Source organism: Acipenser ruthenus, unplaced genomic scaffold (genome assembly GCF_902713425.1).
Source record: "Acipenser ruthenus unplaced genomic scaffold, fAciRut3.2 maternal haplotype, whole genome shotgun sequence".
Lineage (NCBI taxonomy): Eukaryota > Metazoa > Chordata > Actinopteri > Acipenseriformes > Acipenseridae > Acipenser > Acipenser ruthenus.
Window position 1 is genome coordinate 20,895 of NW_026708809.1, and position 13,173 is coordinate 34,067.

Here is a 13,173-nt window from a genome sequence, read left to right on the forward strand (position 1 = left end):
CTATATTAAACAGTACCCCCCTTTCCCCCCCTCCCTCACTCCCTGTATATTAAACAGAATCTCTCCCTCCATCCTTCTTTCTTTTCCCTGTCTAGTGTGACATGTCCACGGTTTGTCCCTCAGGCTATGACAGGTCGCCACATATTGACCAGCCAGTATTTGGCTGTGTGTTTGTCTTCCACCAGCAAGATTGACAGCTTCTGGGTATCGCCGAATTTGGGGGAGAAAATGGCCCTTATGTTTTTATATTTTTCACAGTGTGTTAGGAAGTAAATCTCTGTCTTGACCTCTCCTGTCTCACAGTGATCACAAAGCCTGTTCTCCCTGGCCAGCCAGGTTTGCCTGTGACTGCCTTTTTCGATGGCCAGGTTGTGGTCACTGAGCCAGTCTCTGTCTCAATTTTTGTCAGTTTTTCGTTAAGTATATCGGGGGAAACTACAAAGCGGTGTGTAATTCAATATGTTAACGTAACATTATTCAGCAGGTTTCATTCAGCTTTATGAAGCAAAATGTGTTAATTCTATAGGTTGATAATGCAAAACTTTTGTTTTTAAGCTCACGTTGCCCCCTAGTGGCTGCAGTGGGGGTGACACCTACAGCTGAAATGCTGAGCTTGATCTTCATCTCTGTGTTTGTTGATCCAGCTCCAGAGAAAGCGGGACAAGTTCTCCATGGTGCTCCTGCAGTTCTGCACGGACCCCTATCTATTATGGTAAAGCATAGGGAAACATTGTAAAGCACAGAGGGGTATGGTAAAGCATAGGGGAGCATTGTAAAGCACAGGGAGGTATGGTAAAGCATAGGGAAGCATTGTAAAGCACAGAGAGGTATGGTAAAGCATAGGGAAGCATTGTAAAGCACAGGGAGGTATGGTGAAGCATAGGGAAGTATTGTAAAGCACAGAGAGGTCTGGTAAAGCATAGGGAAGTATTGTAAAGCACAGAGAGGTCTGGTAAAGCATAGGGGAGCATTGTAAAGCACAGAGAGGTCTGGTAGAGCATAGGAAAGCATTGTAAAGCCTACAAAAGCATCTGTGCAAACTCAATCTAGTGTGGGGATTTCAACAGTGCTGGGCACACTGATTACTCCACTGTTCAGAAGGGGCTCGCCACAGAAATCAGGTACTGACAATCAGGTGAGGGTCGCTGGTGTTGGTCATGTGTGCAGCCCCTGTACCTCTGGATGGTTTATGCACACCTATTAAAATGTAGGTGTCCAGGAAGCTGGTTTATTAAAGTTCAGAAGTGCCTGCTCACAGTCTGATCTAGTCCTGGTTTCACTGGGAGTTTAATAATAATTCACACCTGAGCTTGTTACCTATACACACAGGGGCTAATCAAGTTGGTAGTAAAATCTGGAATGGGTGAAACCGCCATGCAATAGGAGTCTTACTTCCATCCCTGGTGCAGTGAGATACAGTCTGACTAAACACAATCTGAGCACAGCTCCTGTGTGACACCTGCTGGCCAGGCACTGGTAATGCAGTCTGCAAATCATAAAATGATTGATTTGTGTGATTTATTTTTTGCACTCACGGGTGAGGGGCCCCATGTTCCAGGCGATGTTGTTGCACCAGCCCACAGCCTGCACCCAGTGCACCGTGCCGGCGCTGATCCACACCAGGTCCCCCGTTCGCTGGATGAACCGGTACACTGGGATGTTTGCCCTGTACAGACCCTCCAGCACCGTCCACCAGAACCCCGTCAGGTAGTCCACTCCGTGACTGAGGAAAAAAAAATACATGCAAGTTAGCTTTAAACATGTGCACCACAACGTTCCCGTCGCTACGATGGTCTGGTACCTGAACAGAGGATATACCTTGAATATTCGTGATTGCGGTTGACAAACCAAACCACGAGCCCCAACGGAAAGGGGAAATAACCACTGGACTCCAGGGGTGGAAATAAGACTCCCATTGCAGAGCAGTTTGATCCAGTCCTTGTTATTGCTACGAATTTTAATAAGACACACCTGAGCTTGTCGCCTAGACACACTGGGGCTGATCAAGCTGGTAGTAAAACCTGAATGTGTGAAACTGCTGTGCAACAGGAGTCTTATTTCCATCCCTGCAATAATAATGCTGGTTATCAAAGGGATGGAAATAAGACTCTCATTGCAGAGCAGTTTGATCCATTCCTGGTTTCACTATGAGTTTATTAAGACACACCTGAGCTTGTTACCTAATCAAAACTAGTAGTAAAAGCTATTTTGTTAGACCAGAGCAAAAAGGGAAGACTGACACACAAAAATCGATAATTCTGTGCATTCATCCCTTTTCATATCATATGCTGGCATTGAAGTTTAATAAAAGCATTCGTATTAAAATCTGACTAATTGAGTTATCGAGTGAATCACTCACACTAGCGAACCACTTGACAGTCTTCAGCTTGAACTCCCTGCCGGTTTTACCTCAAACTTTCTTTTTCCTCTTGGCTAAAGCAGACCAAGGACATGGTTCAGCCCGTACTCACCTCTCACAGAAATCGCTGATCACTTCCCAGAAGCTCTCGTGAACAGCAAACCACTCGCAGACCCCTGGGCCAATGTTGATGTTCACAGAGGAGAAGTTATTGTTCTCCTGGTGGCCTGCAGGGGGGGGTGGGGGGGCAGAAGAGACGCGGTTCAGAACTGCGATCGGGACAGATCGACTCGCATCAGAGCAGAAAGAGGCGTTGGAAGACTCAACAAAAGCAAACCTGCAAATAAATCTTCACACACAGAGAGCGGTGAGGGGGGTGGAACGGGCTACTCAGGGTCACCTAGTCATGCTGTTGAGGCAGAATCACTGGGATCCTTCAAGTTTGGAGATCAATCCCCAAAGTTAAGAGATCAATCAGATACTAGGAAGCAGAGGAGCTTACAGCTGTGGCCAAAAGTTTAGCATCACCTAGAATTTTAGGATTGAGACACTGAAAAACTAAAACTATACCAACATAATTTAGATATTTTATTTAACATCATGTAAATCAAAGAAAAACTACAAAATGATATCGCAAAAGCCTACTGGAAGCCATAATAGTAGTACAGTAGTATTTCATGTTAGATTTCGAAATGTCACATTTGTCAGTTTTGTCGTGAAGTATATGGAAAACTACAAAGCGGTGTGACTTTATGAAGCACAATTAGTTCAATCTATATAGAGGGTGATGCAAAACTTTTGGCCAGAGCTGTGATCGGCAGAATGGCCTCCTCCCGTTTGTAAACTTTCTTATGTTCCTAAATGCATTGCAAACAGAACCTGTTTAACTGAAGGAGGTCCTGAAGGCTTTAAACAACTTGACAGAAGAGATTTACATTTCAGGTGATTAAAAAGGTTTCAGTATTTTATAGAACGATAACAATGGACAACGCAATACAAGTCAAGGTCAAATAATCTCTTAAATGTTTTATTGCTGTTTAGCAAAAAAAAAAAAAAATAGCAGCAGTAAAATCTGATGCAGCCCCACCCACCAAGCAGAAGCAATCCCATTTTAAGAACCCCAGACCTTTAGAGGATGCATTTTGTGAAGGTCTGTGTTTCTGGGTCCCGTTACCTGGGGTGCAGCTGCCCGGGACCTTCATGTAGAGTTGCACCGTGTTCATGCCACTCGACGAGACGCGCATGAAAGAGGGCAGCTTGAACAGCTCCTGCAGCTGGGACTTCCACCTGAGAGAGTGGAGAGGGAAGGAGGAGAGGATGGGGGTTAGCAATGACCACATATCAGGGAACAGAACAGTATTGATTTATTTGTTGGAAAAGCCATTTCAGCTGCAAACAGCTGGTTTACAAAGGCATCCTGGGAGGGAGGGAGGGAGGGAGGAGAGAGTTCCAGTTATTTATTTATTTTTAGCAGATGCCCTTATCCAGGTCGACTTACAATTGTTACAAGACATCACATTATTCTTACATACAATTACCCATTTATACAGCTGGGTTTTTACTGGCGCAATCTGAGTAAAGTACCTTGCTCAAGGGTACAGCAGCAGTGTCCCCACCTGGGATTGAATCAACGACCCTCCGGTCAAGAGTCCAGAGCCCTAACCACTACTCCATACTGCTGCCCTACACACAAGCATGCAGAGAGCTCACAGCTTCACACTCCATGAGTTACTGTATTCACATCACATCAAGTGCAATCACAAGGCTGCTTCAAGCGATCAAACAGCAGCCTCTTAAACTGAGAGAAAGTGACGCTGTGGATCTGAGCCAGGTGTGGAGTTTATTCCAGTCCGAGGGGCAGCAAAAGCAAACTCTTTCCTTCCAATCGTGCTTCTCACTGTTGGGATTTTAAAATATTGTAACAGAACCGCAGCACTTTAAAAACTGCCCATAAAGACCCGCAATCAGGTTCAGTTTTACACTCAGATATGATTCTAACTCAGCATTCTGTTAGGTTCATATTTCCAGCTACCTTTTTTTCTGCGGTTAACACTAAACTTTTTGTCTTAACTTGATTCAAGTGTTGAATTTACACATAAAAAAAAATCATTAAGTTCTGCATGTACTTTTAACAGAACCAGGTCACCGAAACATAATTAACGCTGTGTGGTGCGGAACTTTTAATCTCATCTAGTTAGTAGTGACCAAATGAAAAAGAAATCCATTGTGTGCCCCAATACAAAGCAAGCTGCAATACCACTGTTTGCACACCAGGTGGCAGCACACCCCCACGTTTAGTCTGAGAGCAGCACATGGTGTTTCAACGTGACTGGAAAGTTCCAGAGAGATCTCAGAGCCACACAAAGAGACGGAAGTAGCAACACTGAGGTTAGAAGTGCTTTAAAAACAAATCTACAAACACGTTATTAATTATGCCATTAACAATTGTAGAATATGATTAGAAAATAAGAACTCTATTACTATACACTTTTACCATTGTTTCTTTTGCTATTGTTCATAAATCAGTTACAACAGATACTAGTCGTCTGTCTGCCTTGGTGTGTATCTGTGTGTCTTTATAGGTTTATTATTATACACTTGCCAGTGGTTTTGCTATTGTGAGGCTTGCTGGTCCAGTGGGGCTTCATACCACAAACAAACAAGGTCCTATTGCAAGTGACTCTGCAGCAGCAGCAGCAGTTGTTGATGATGCATAGCTCACCCCTTAAGACTCATTAATTAATAATAATAATTGTAAAAATCAGATTCCTAAAGTAAAGTGTTACGTGAGAAGCCAGGAGACTTACCGCTTGGCATCTGACAGGTCAATGTTTGTCCCGAATTTGATAATCTTCCCCACGGGTTTCTGATCCGTAGCACTGAAATAAAAACATTGCAAGAAAATGTCGATGTTAAAAGTTTGTTACTCCCCCATAATTATCTGTAGAAAACCACACAATACTATAATACTTACTGTGCAATATTATCTTATGTAGTGTAGTACCCTGTGGTATACTATAGTATACCAATACAGTCTAGTGCACTGTACAAATGTAATCTCCCTACAGAATAAACTCACTTAGCTTCACAAAGTAGAATGAAACCTGCTGAATGTCACGTTAACATATTGAATGACACGCCTGCTTTGTACTTTTTCATATACTTAGCAAAAAACTGACATAGAAAAATGTGACATTTTGAAATCTAACATGAAATAACTACTGTACTACTATTATGGCTTCTGGTATATGATTGCACGACGTTAAATAAAATATCTCAATTATGTTCATGTAGTTTATTTTATTGATTCATTTATTTTTTTAATTAAAGTCTCAATCCTAAAATTCTAGGCGATGCAAAACTTTTGGCCAGAGCTGTAGATTAGTTATTGCAGTCTCTGCAGAAATACAGCCCTACAGTGTACTCTAAAGCAGCCCTACAGTGTACTCTAAAGCAGCCCTACAGTGTACTCTAAAGCAGCCCTACAGTTTCTGGAGCATTGTTAACTGGCATCGTCGACATGTTGTTTTAATTCTCTCTTTAGCGATATTCTTATGATAACTGACTCTCATTTTGTTAACCCCTGAAGGCAAGTATAAATGTAACGCATCAAATGACATAAATAAATACACACAGCTTGTGACCAGAGCACAGAAAAAATGAAGGTGGTACTTCATGGTTTTGTGTCAGGATTACACACAGTGACTGAAGGGGCTTCAGTTGTGTTCACTTGTATGATCCCGATTGCACTGCGTGTGTGCGTGAGCTCTCACAATCAGAATTGTATGACAGTATTAGGATGATTTTTACTCATTGCTGGGGGGCTCCGGGGCGACAGGGGGCTCCTCTTCATCCTCCTCTTCACCACTTCCCTTCTCCTCCTGAAATCGAAGCAGCAAGTTAGTGTGGAGAATCCAACCTCGTCGAGAAATCAAGAGATCGACTAGCGACGCGAACGCCGTACTATCAAGTCACTGCTATCTGGGATTCACACACAGTTCAAGAACAGTGTCAGCCGTCCACAGCTCGGGCTAAAACTTTTGCATCACCCTGTAGAATGAACTAATTCTGCTTCATAAAGTCGATTGAAACCTGCTGAATAATGTCACGTTAACATACTGCATCAGACACCGCTTGGTAATTTTCCCATAAACGAAAAAGTGTGACATGAAAAAACGTGACATTTTCAAAATCTAACATGAAATACTACTGTACTAATATTATGGCTTCCGGTATAGACTTTTGCATTTTGTAGTTTCTTTGATTTACATGATAGAAGATCTAAAATGATGTTCTTTTATTAGTTTGTTTTATTATTATTAGTTCTCAATCTTAAAATTGCAGGTGATGCTAAAACTGTGTCCTCTGCTGCAGTGGCGAGGAAGCGCGGTGCAGGCAGTACTCTGGCTGGGCTCACCTGCTGGCTCTCCTGGAAGGAGGAGGCTTGGTACTGGGCATACTTGGCGATGGTGGTGTGAGAACGGCTGCTCTCGCACGGCCAGGTCTGCCTGTCTCCAGTCGGCTCATCGGAAGGCTGCTGGACTTGCGTCCGCACCTCCACCGAGTGATCCCCGAAGAGGCCTAGGTCTGGAGAGTGGAGAGAGGGGGAGAGAGAGAGAAAGAAGTAATAAATGAACATGTCACCAGCGTTGGACTATTCCTATTCACAAACCTTAACAAAATAACAAAAAAGCATCAGCTCCATTCTTTAATCAACTCCTACTGTTTGAATAGAAAAATACATTAATGATAATAATAACAATAATAATAATAATAATAATAATAATAATAATAATAATAATAATAATAATAATAATAATAATAATAATAATTGCGTAGATTTTTACAAAAAAGAGAAACAAAAAAACACTTAGAAGCATTTGAAGGGAGCTTGAAAACGTGTAAACTTTAGTAGTGCGGTTCTAATTTTGTTCAAAACCACTTTCATGAAAACATAGGAGTTGATTAACGACTGGAGTAAATGCTTTGAAAAGGGGGCCCTTGTGAAGTGGACACACTGCTTGTGTGTGTAGTGGGATTGGGGTTTGGGGTACTCACTGAGGCGCAGGGTTCCAGCCAGCCCTCTAATGACAGTGATGGGGTTTTGGGGGTCCGTGCAGAACTGCAGGAGCACCGGAGAGAACCTGTCCCGCTTTCTCTCCAGCTGGAACGACAAACACAGAGATGAAGATCAAACTCAGAACAGCAGCTGTAGGTGTCACCCCCCCTGCAGCCACTAGAGAGCAACGCGAGCTTAAAAACAAACGTTTTGCATTATCAACCTATAGAATTAACACATTTTGCTTCATAAAGCTGAATGAAACCTGCTGAATAATGTTACGTTAACATATTGAATTACATACCGCTTTGTAGTTTTCCCCATATACTTAACGAAAAACTGACAAATTCTGAGATGTCATTCTGTAGTTTCTTTGACTGCTTACATGATGAGTAAATAAAATATCTAAAATGATGTTCATATAGTTTTAATTGTAGGTGATGGGGGCGACGGCCAGGATCGTTCCTCCAGTGTTTCGGAACTTCTCAGCGTTTACACCAGGGTGGTCAAAGTTGGCCCTTCCACTGCTAGTCCGAGTTTCAAAACCTGCTCTAAAATTGTCTTTCTGAACCAATTAGACCTCCTTCCGGACCCTAAAATAGTTCACTATCTCATTTTACCTGTTAAACAAACCTGGAGCTGAATAATGGCCCTCCAGGACCCTCTGTGATGGACTGGACACCCCTGCATCAATAGCTGCTTATATATAGAAGACACCAACCCAAACACTACATCTATAGTGTGCAGAGTAGATAGACAGCACTTCTGAAACATTCAGAGTTCTGTAGTATTTCCATGAACGGACAGCTAAATAACCCAGTCCATCACTGTTAAACCAGGCTCCTGATTATCACTTTAATATTAGCGAATGTCACGTCTAAGATACCCCAGTGCCGTGACTGGACAGTCCTGCTTTCAGGAGTACACTTATTTGTTTGGGGGTGATCATATAGTTTAAGACACGAGGGGGGTGGCCATTCCAAACCGTTTAACTGAACCAAATTAAACCTCCGCCAGGACATAATTCACAATCTCATTTTACTTGTTAACCCCGGAGTGGAGGAACAGCCCTGGCTGACCGATATGGGCTGGACAGCCCCGGTTTGTTTCTCGAGTCCACTTACTTGCAGGCTTGGATGACCTCGCTGGCCGTGTTACGGATGGTGATCTGGGACAGCGGGATGCTCCTCTTCTCCTCCACCTCGGAGGCGATGAACCGCTCCCGCTCTCCACTTTGATCAGGCGGATCTTCAGCTCCTTGGGGGGCCCATCCGAGAGGCCCTTGAGCTTCAGGAAGTCCGCGGGGCCCAGGGCCCCCCCCGCTGCCGCCCACACCCTCCCTGGAAGAGGCCACTCCCCCACCTGCCGCCTTCCTCTTGGGCTCTGTGCCGACTCCCGCACTCGCCGCGGGCTGGTGTCAGTGGGGGAGGCAGCAGAGTTTGCTGGTTGTGATGAGGGTGGTGGTGCTGGTGAGAGTTGTAAGGCACGCAGGTAATGTTTGCTGGTGAGACGTTGGGCCGTTTGAGCCTGGCCTGCTGGGGAGAGGGAAGGAAAAAAGGATTATGAGGGTTATTGGAATGTATTTGGCGTATAACATGAAATACTACTGCAATGCTATTGTGGCTCTAGTAGACTAATTCTGCGCATTCATCCCTTTAAATATCACATGCTGGCATTGAAGTTTAATAAATGCATTCGTATTAAAATCTGACTAATTGAGGTATCGAGTGAATCACTCACACTAGCGAACCACTTGACAGTCTTCAGCTTGAACTCCCTGCCGGTTTTACCTCAAACTTTTTTTTTTTCCTCTTGGCTAAAGCAGACCAAGGACGTTGTTCAGCCCGTACTCACCTCTCACAGAAATCGCTGATCGCTTCCCAGTAGCTCTCATGAACAGCAAACCACTCGCAGACCCCTGGGCCAATGTTGATGTTCACAGAGGAGAAGTTGTTGTTCTCCTGGTGGCCTGCAGTGGGGGGGGGGGGCAGAAGCGACGCAGTTCAGAAATGCGATCGGGACAGATCGACTCGCATCAGAGCAGAAAGAGGCGTTGGAAGACTCAACAAAAGCAAACCTGCAAATAAATCTTCACACACAGAGAGCGGTGAGGGGGGTGGAACGGGCTACTCAGGGTCACCTAGTCATGCTGTTGAGGCAGAATCACTGGGATCCTTCAAGTTTGGAGATCAATCCCCAAAGTTAAGAGATCAATCAGATACTAGGAAGCAGAGGAGCTTATAGCTGTGGCCAAAAGTTTAGCATCACCTAGAATTTTAGGATTGAGACACTGAAAAACTAAAACTATACCAACATAATTTAGATATTTTATTTAACATCATGTAAATCAAAGAAAAACTACAAAATGATATCGCAAAAGCCTACTGGAAGCCATAATAGTAGTACAGTAGTATTTCATGTTAGATTTCGAAATGTCACATTTGTCAGTTTTGTCGTGAAGTATATGGAAAACTACAAAGCGGTGTGACTTTATGAAGCACAATTAGTTCAATCTATATAGAGGGCGATGCAAAACTTTTGGCCAGAGCTGTGATCGGCAGAATGGCCTCCTCCCGTTCGTAAACTTTCTTATGTTCCTAAATGCATTGCAAACATAACCTGTTTACCTGAAGGAGGTCCTGAAGGCTTTAGGCAACTTGACAGAACAGATTTACATTTCAGGTGATTAAAAAGGTTTCAGTATTTTATAGAACGATAACAATGGACAACGCTATACAAGTCATGGTCAAATAATCTCTTAAACGTTTTATTGCTGTTTAGCAAAAAAAAAAAAAAAAAATAGCAGCAGTAAAATCTGATTCAATACTCATTCGTGTACCACTCTCCAGCCCTTCGGCAAACGAACTGCCTTCTGCTACAGCCAAATATTTCAAATTTTGACTCATCAGTCCAGAGCACCTGCTGCCATTTTTCTGCACCCCAGTTCCTGTGTTTTCATGCATAGTTGAGTCGCTTGGCCTTGTTTCCACGTCGGAGGTATGGCTTTTTGGTCGCAAGTCTTCCATGAAGGCCACTTCTGACCAGACTTCTCCGGACAGTAGATGGGTGTACCAGGGTCCCACTGTTTTCAGCCAATTCTGAGCTGATGGCACTGCTGGACATCTTCCGATTGCGAAGGGAAGTAAGCATGATGTGTCTTTCATCTGCTGCAGTAAGTTTCCTTGGCCGACCACTGCGTCTACGGTCCTCAAAGTTGCCCGTTTCTTTGTGCTTCTTCAAAAGAGCTTGGACAGCACATCTGGAAACCCCTGTCTGCCTTGAAATTTCTGCCTGGGAGAGACCTTGCTGATGCAGTATAACTACCTTGTGTCGTGTTGCTGTGCTCAGTCTTGCCATGGTGTATGACTTTTGACAGTAAACTGTCTTCAGCAACCTCACCTTGTTAGCTGAGTTTGGCTGTTCCTCACCCAGTTTTATTCCTCCTACACAGCTGTTTCTGTTTCAGTTAATGATTGTGTTTCAACCTACATATTGAATTGATGATCATTAGCACCTGTTTGGTATAATTGTTTAATCATACACCTGACTATATGCCTACAAAATCCCTGACTTTTTGCAAGTGTACCTAGAAGAATTGATGCTGTTTTGAAGGCAAAGGGTGGTCACACCAAATATGGATTTGATTTAGATTTTTCTTCTGTTCACTCACTTTGCATTTAGTTAATTGATAAATATAATCTATTAACATGTCTATTTTTGAAAGCATTCTTACTTTACAGCATTTTTTCACACCTGCCTAAAACTTTTGCACAGTACTATAGATAGCTAGATAGATAGATAGCTAGATAGATAGATAGATACACACACACATTAGTGGAACAGATTGTTTTATTACATTTTACATTTTTATTATTTGTATAGGTGAAAAAATGGATGTATGTCAAAAGAGAAAACAGAAACAGGAATACAACAGAAAGTGGATCTCTGAAAAGAGAAAGAAGAAACAAATTGTAGCTGGTGCATGCGGTCTGAGTGAGGAAAGTTCTTCTGAAAATGAGATATCTGAGGATGTGACAGGGTTTCAAGATTGTAATCACTATGTCAATCATGATCAAGTTAATCATTACGATAATGATCAATATGATGACATGAACTGTGATTATTGTGGTGACAATGCATGGAATCTTATTGATAGGGAAGCTCCATTTGTATGTGAATCGGAAAGTGAATCAAGTGACGAAACACCAGACACACTTACTGAAGAATTACGGGGATGGACAAATAAGAATGAGGTCAAAGGTGTTGCAGTCGACAGTCTACTTAAAATTCTAAAGAGACACAGTCATCCTGTCAGTGTCAGTGCACCAACATTGTTAAAAACACCAAGGACTGTAGAAATCACATCAGTTTCAGACATGAACTATTTTCATTTTGGGCTACACATGATGCTTACTTGTTGCTTAAAGAAGTTACCAAAACAAAGCCTTAATGATGTAAATAGCCAATTTTGTGTTGCATCACAAATATAAGTAATATTATCATGTTTTCAATTGTACTGCAATTTTATATTTCAAGTAGCCTATGATCATTTATGTTTTGTTTTTTTTTTGTTGGATAATCAAATGTGTGGTTGATATATAACCAGATAACGGAGAACTTAAGTAAACAATGATACTGTAAAAGCATGCTTTACTGGTCTATCGTGTACATTAGGCTACAGATCATAATTTCAAATGCCTTCAACCAGGAAATAGCAGCCTGTGTGAAACTGAGTATATTCAATGATGCGGCTCTACCAATAGATGTCACTATGGAGCATGAAGCGCTTCAAGTGATTCGGCTCAGTGAATTTTTTATGAAGCAAATGGTTCAGAGGGTTCAGTGGTTCAAGAGGCTTCACTTTTCCCACCACTACGAATTACTAAGTCCGGACCTTCGCGTTGGTTTCTACAGCACTCGGATATTTCTGTTTAGGCGCAGCTCGCTCATTCACAAATTAAAATGTTCCCCAGTTTGGCAGAACTGCTCACTGCTCGGCGTGTTTCAGTGTGTTTGCTGACATCCTTTCTAGAGCGTAGTGAAACGAAAACGCTTGTTTCTTCTTTATAAAACAAAGTGCATAATACATGAAACAGTAGCAGCAACACAGCTGCTAATATCAGACGGCTGCTATTTACCTCGCTTGGCAATGTCATTTCACACTTTCCCCCTGGTTATACAACACCTTTGTGTTTCTCACATTGGTAAGATAATGGTTAACCATACTGTAGCTCTGTGCTTTTAAAGGCGTTTTTCTCCCTAGTTTTACAGCAGTAACCCCCCCACCCTCACTCTCAGCCAATCACGACGCTCCATGACCTCATTGCCCGTCAGACATGTATTATTAACTCTTAAAGTCCCAGTCGACACCAAAAATCAGGTAAAATAAATCTTGCGTGGCTCCCGTTTGCTAAAGTCTACCATTCCCTGCCCAAACACTCTGCTACACAAGACCACACTGTGGCTGACAGTCCAGTTGGTTTGCACCTTCATGTGTGCAAAGCTATGGCCACAAGCTTTGCATCCTGCATTTGACATCATGTAAATCAAAGAAAACTACAAAATTACATCACAAAAAAAAACCTCTAGTTTCGACCCAAAATCGCTAATTTAAAGATATCTTTGTGTAGAGAAACAATGTTTCCGTTTAGAATACCCACAATCCTGTTCTGCAGTGGCCGCTCCCCAGCGATTGGTTACACAGGTCAGCTGTCTTTCCTACACTGTGCTTTACTATTACAATTGTTTTATCTTT

The 13,173-nt window shown here is 42.6% G+C and overlaps 1 protein-coding gene across 1 annotated transcript; it reads right to left on the reverse strand.

The window, feature by feature from the left end:
* Positions 1-15: 15 nt before the first annotated feature.
* LOC131736108 (lysine-specific demethylase 6B-like) lies at positions 16-9,387 on the reverse strand (the record flags this gene model as incomplete). Its single annotated transcript, XM_059021819.1, has 11 exons — positions 16-704; positions 1,536-1,723; positions 2,472-2,586; positions 3,534-3,646; positions 5,167-5,238; positions 6,170-6,240; positions 6,777-6,946; positions 7,418-7,523; positions 8,543-8,573; positions 8,620-8,953; positions 9,280-9,387. Coding segments are annotated over 11 exons (1,535 nt in total), but the record flags the coding sequence as incomplete, so codon positions are not given.
* Positions 9,388-13,173: the final 3,786 nt, after the last annotated feature.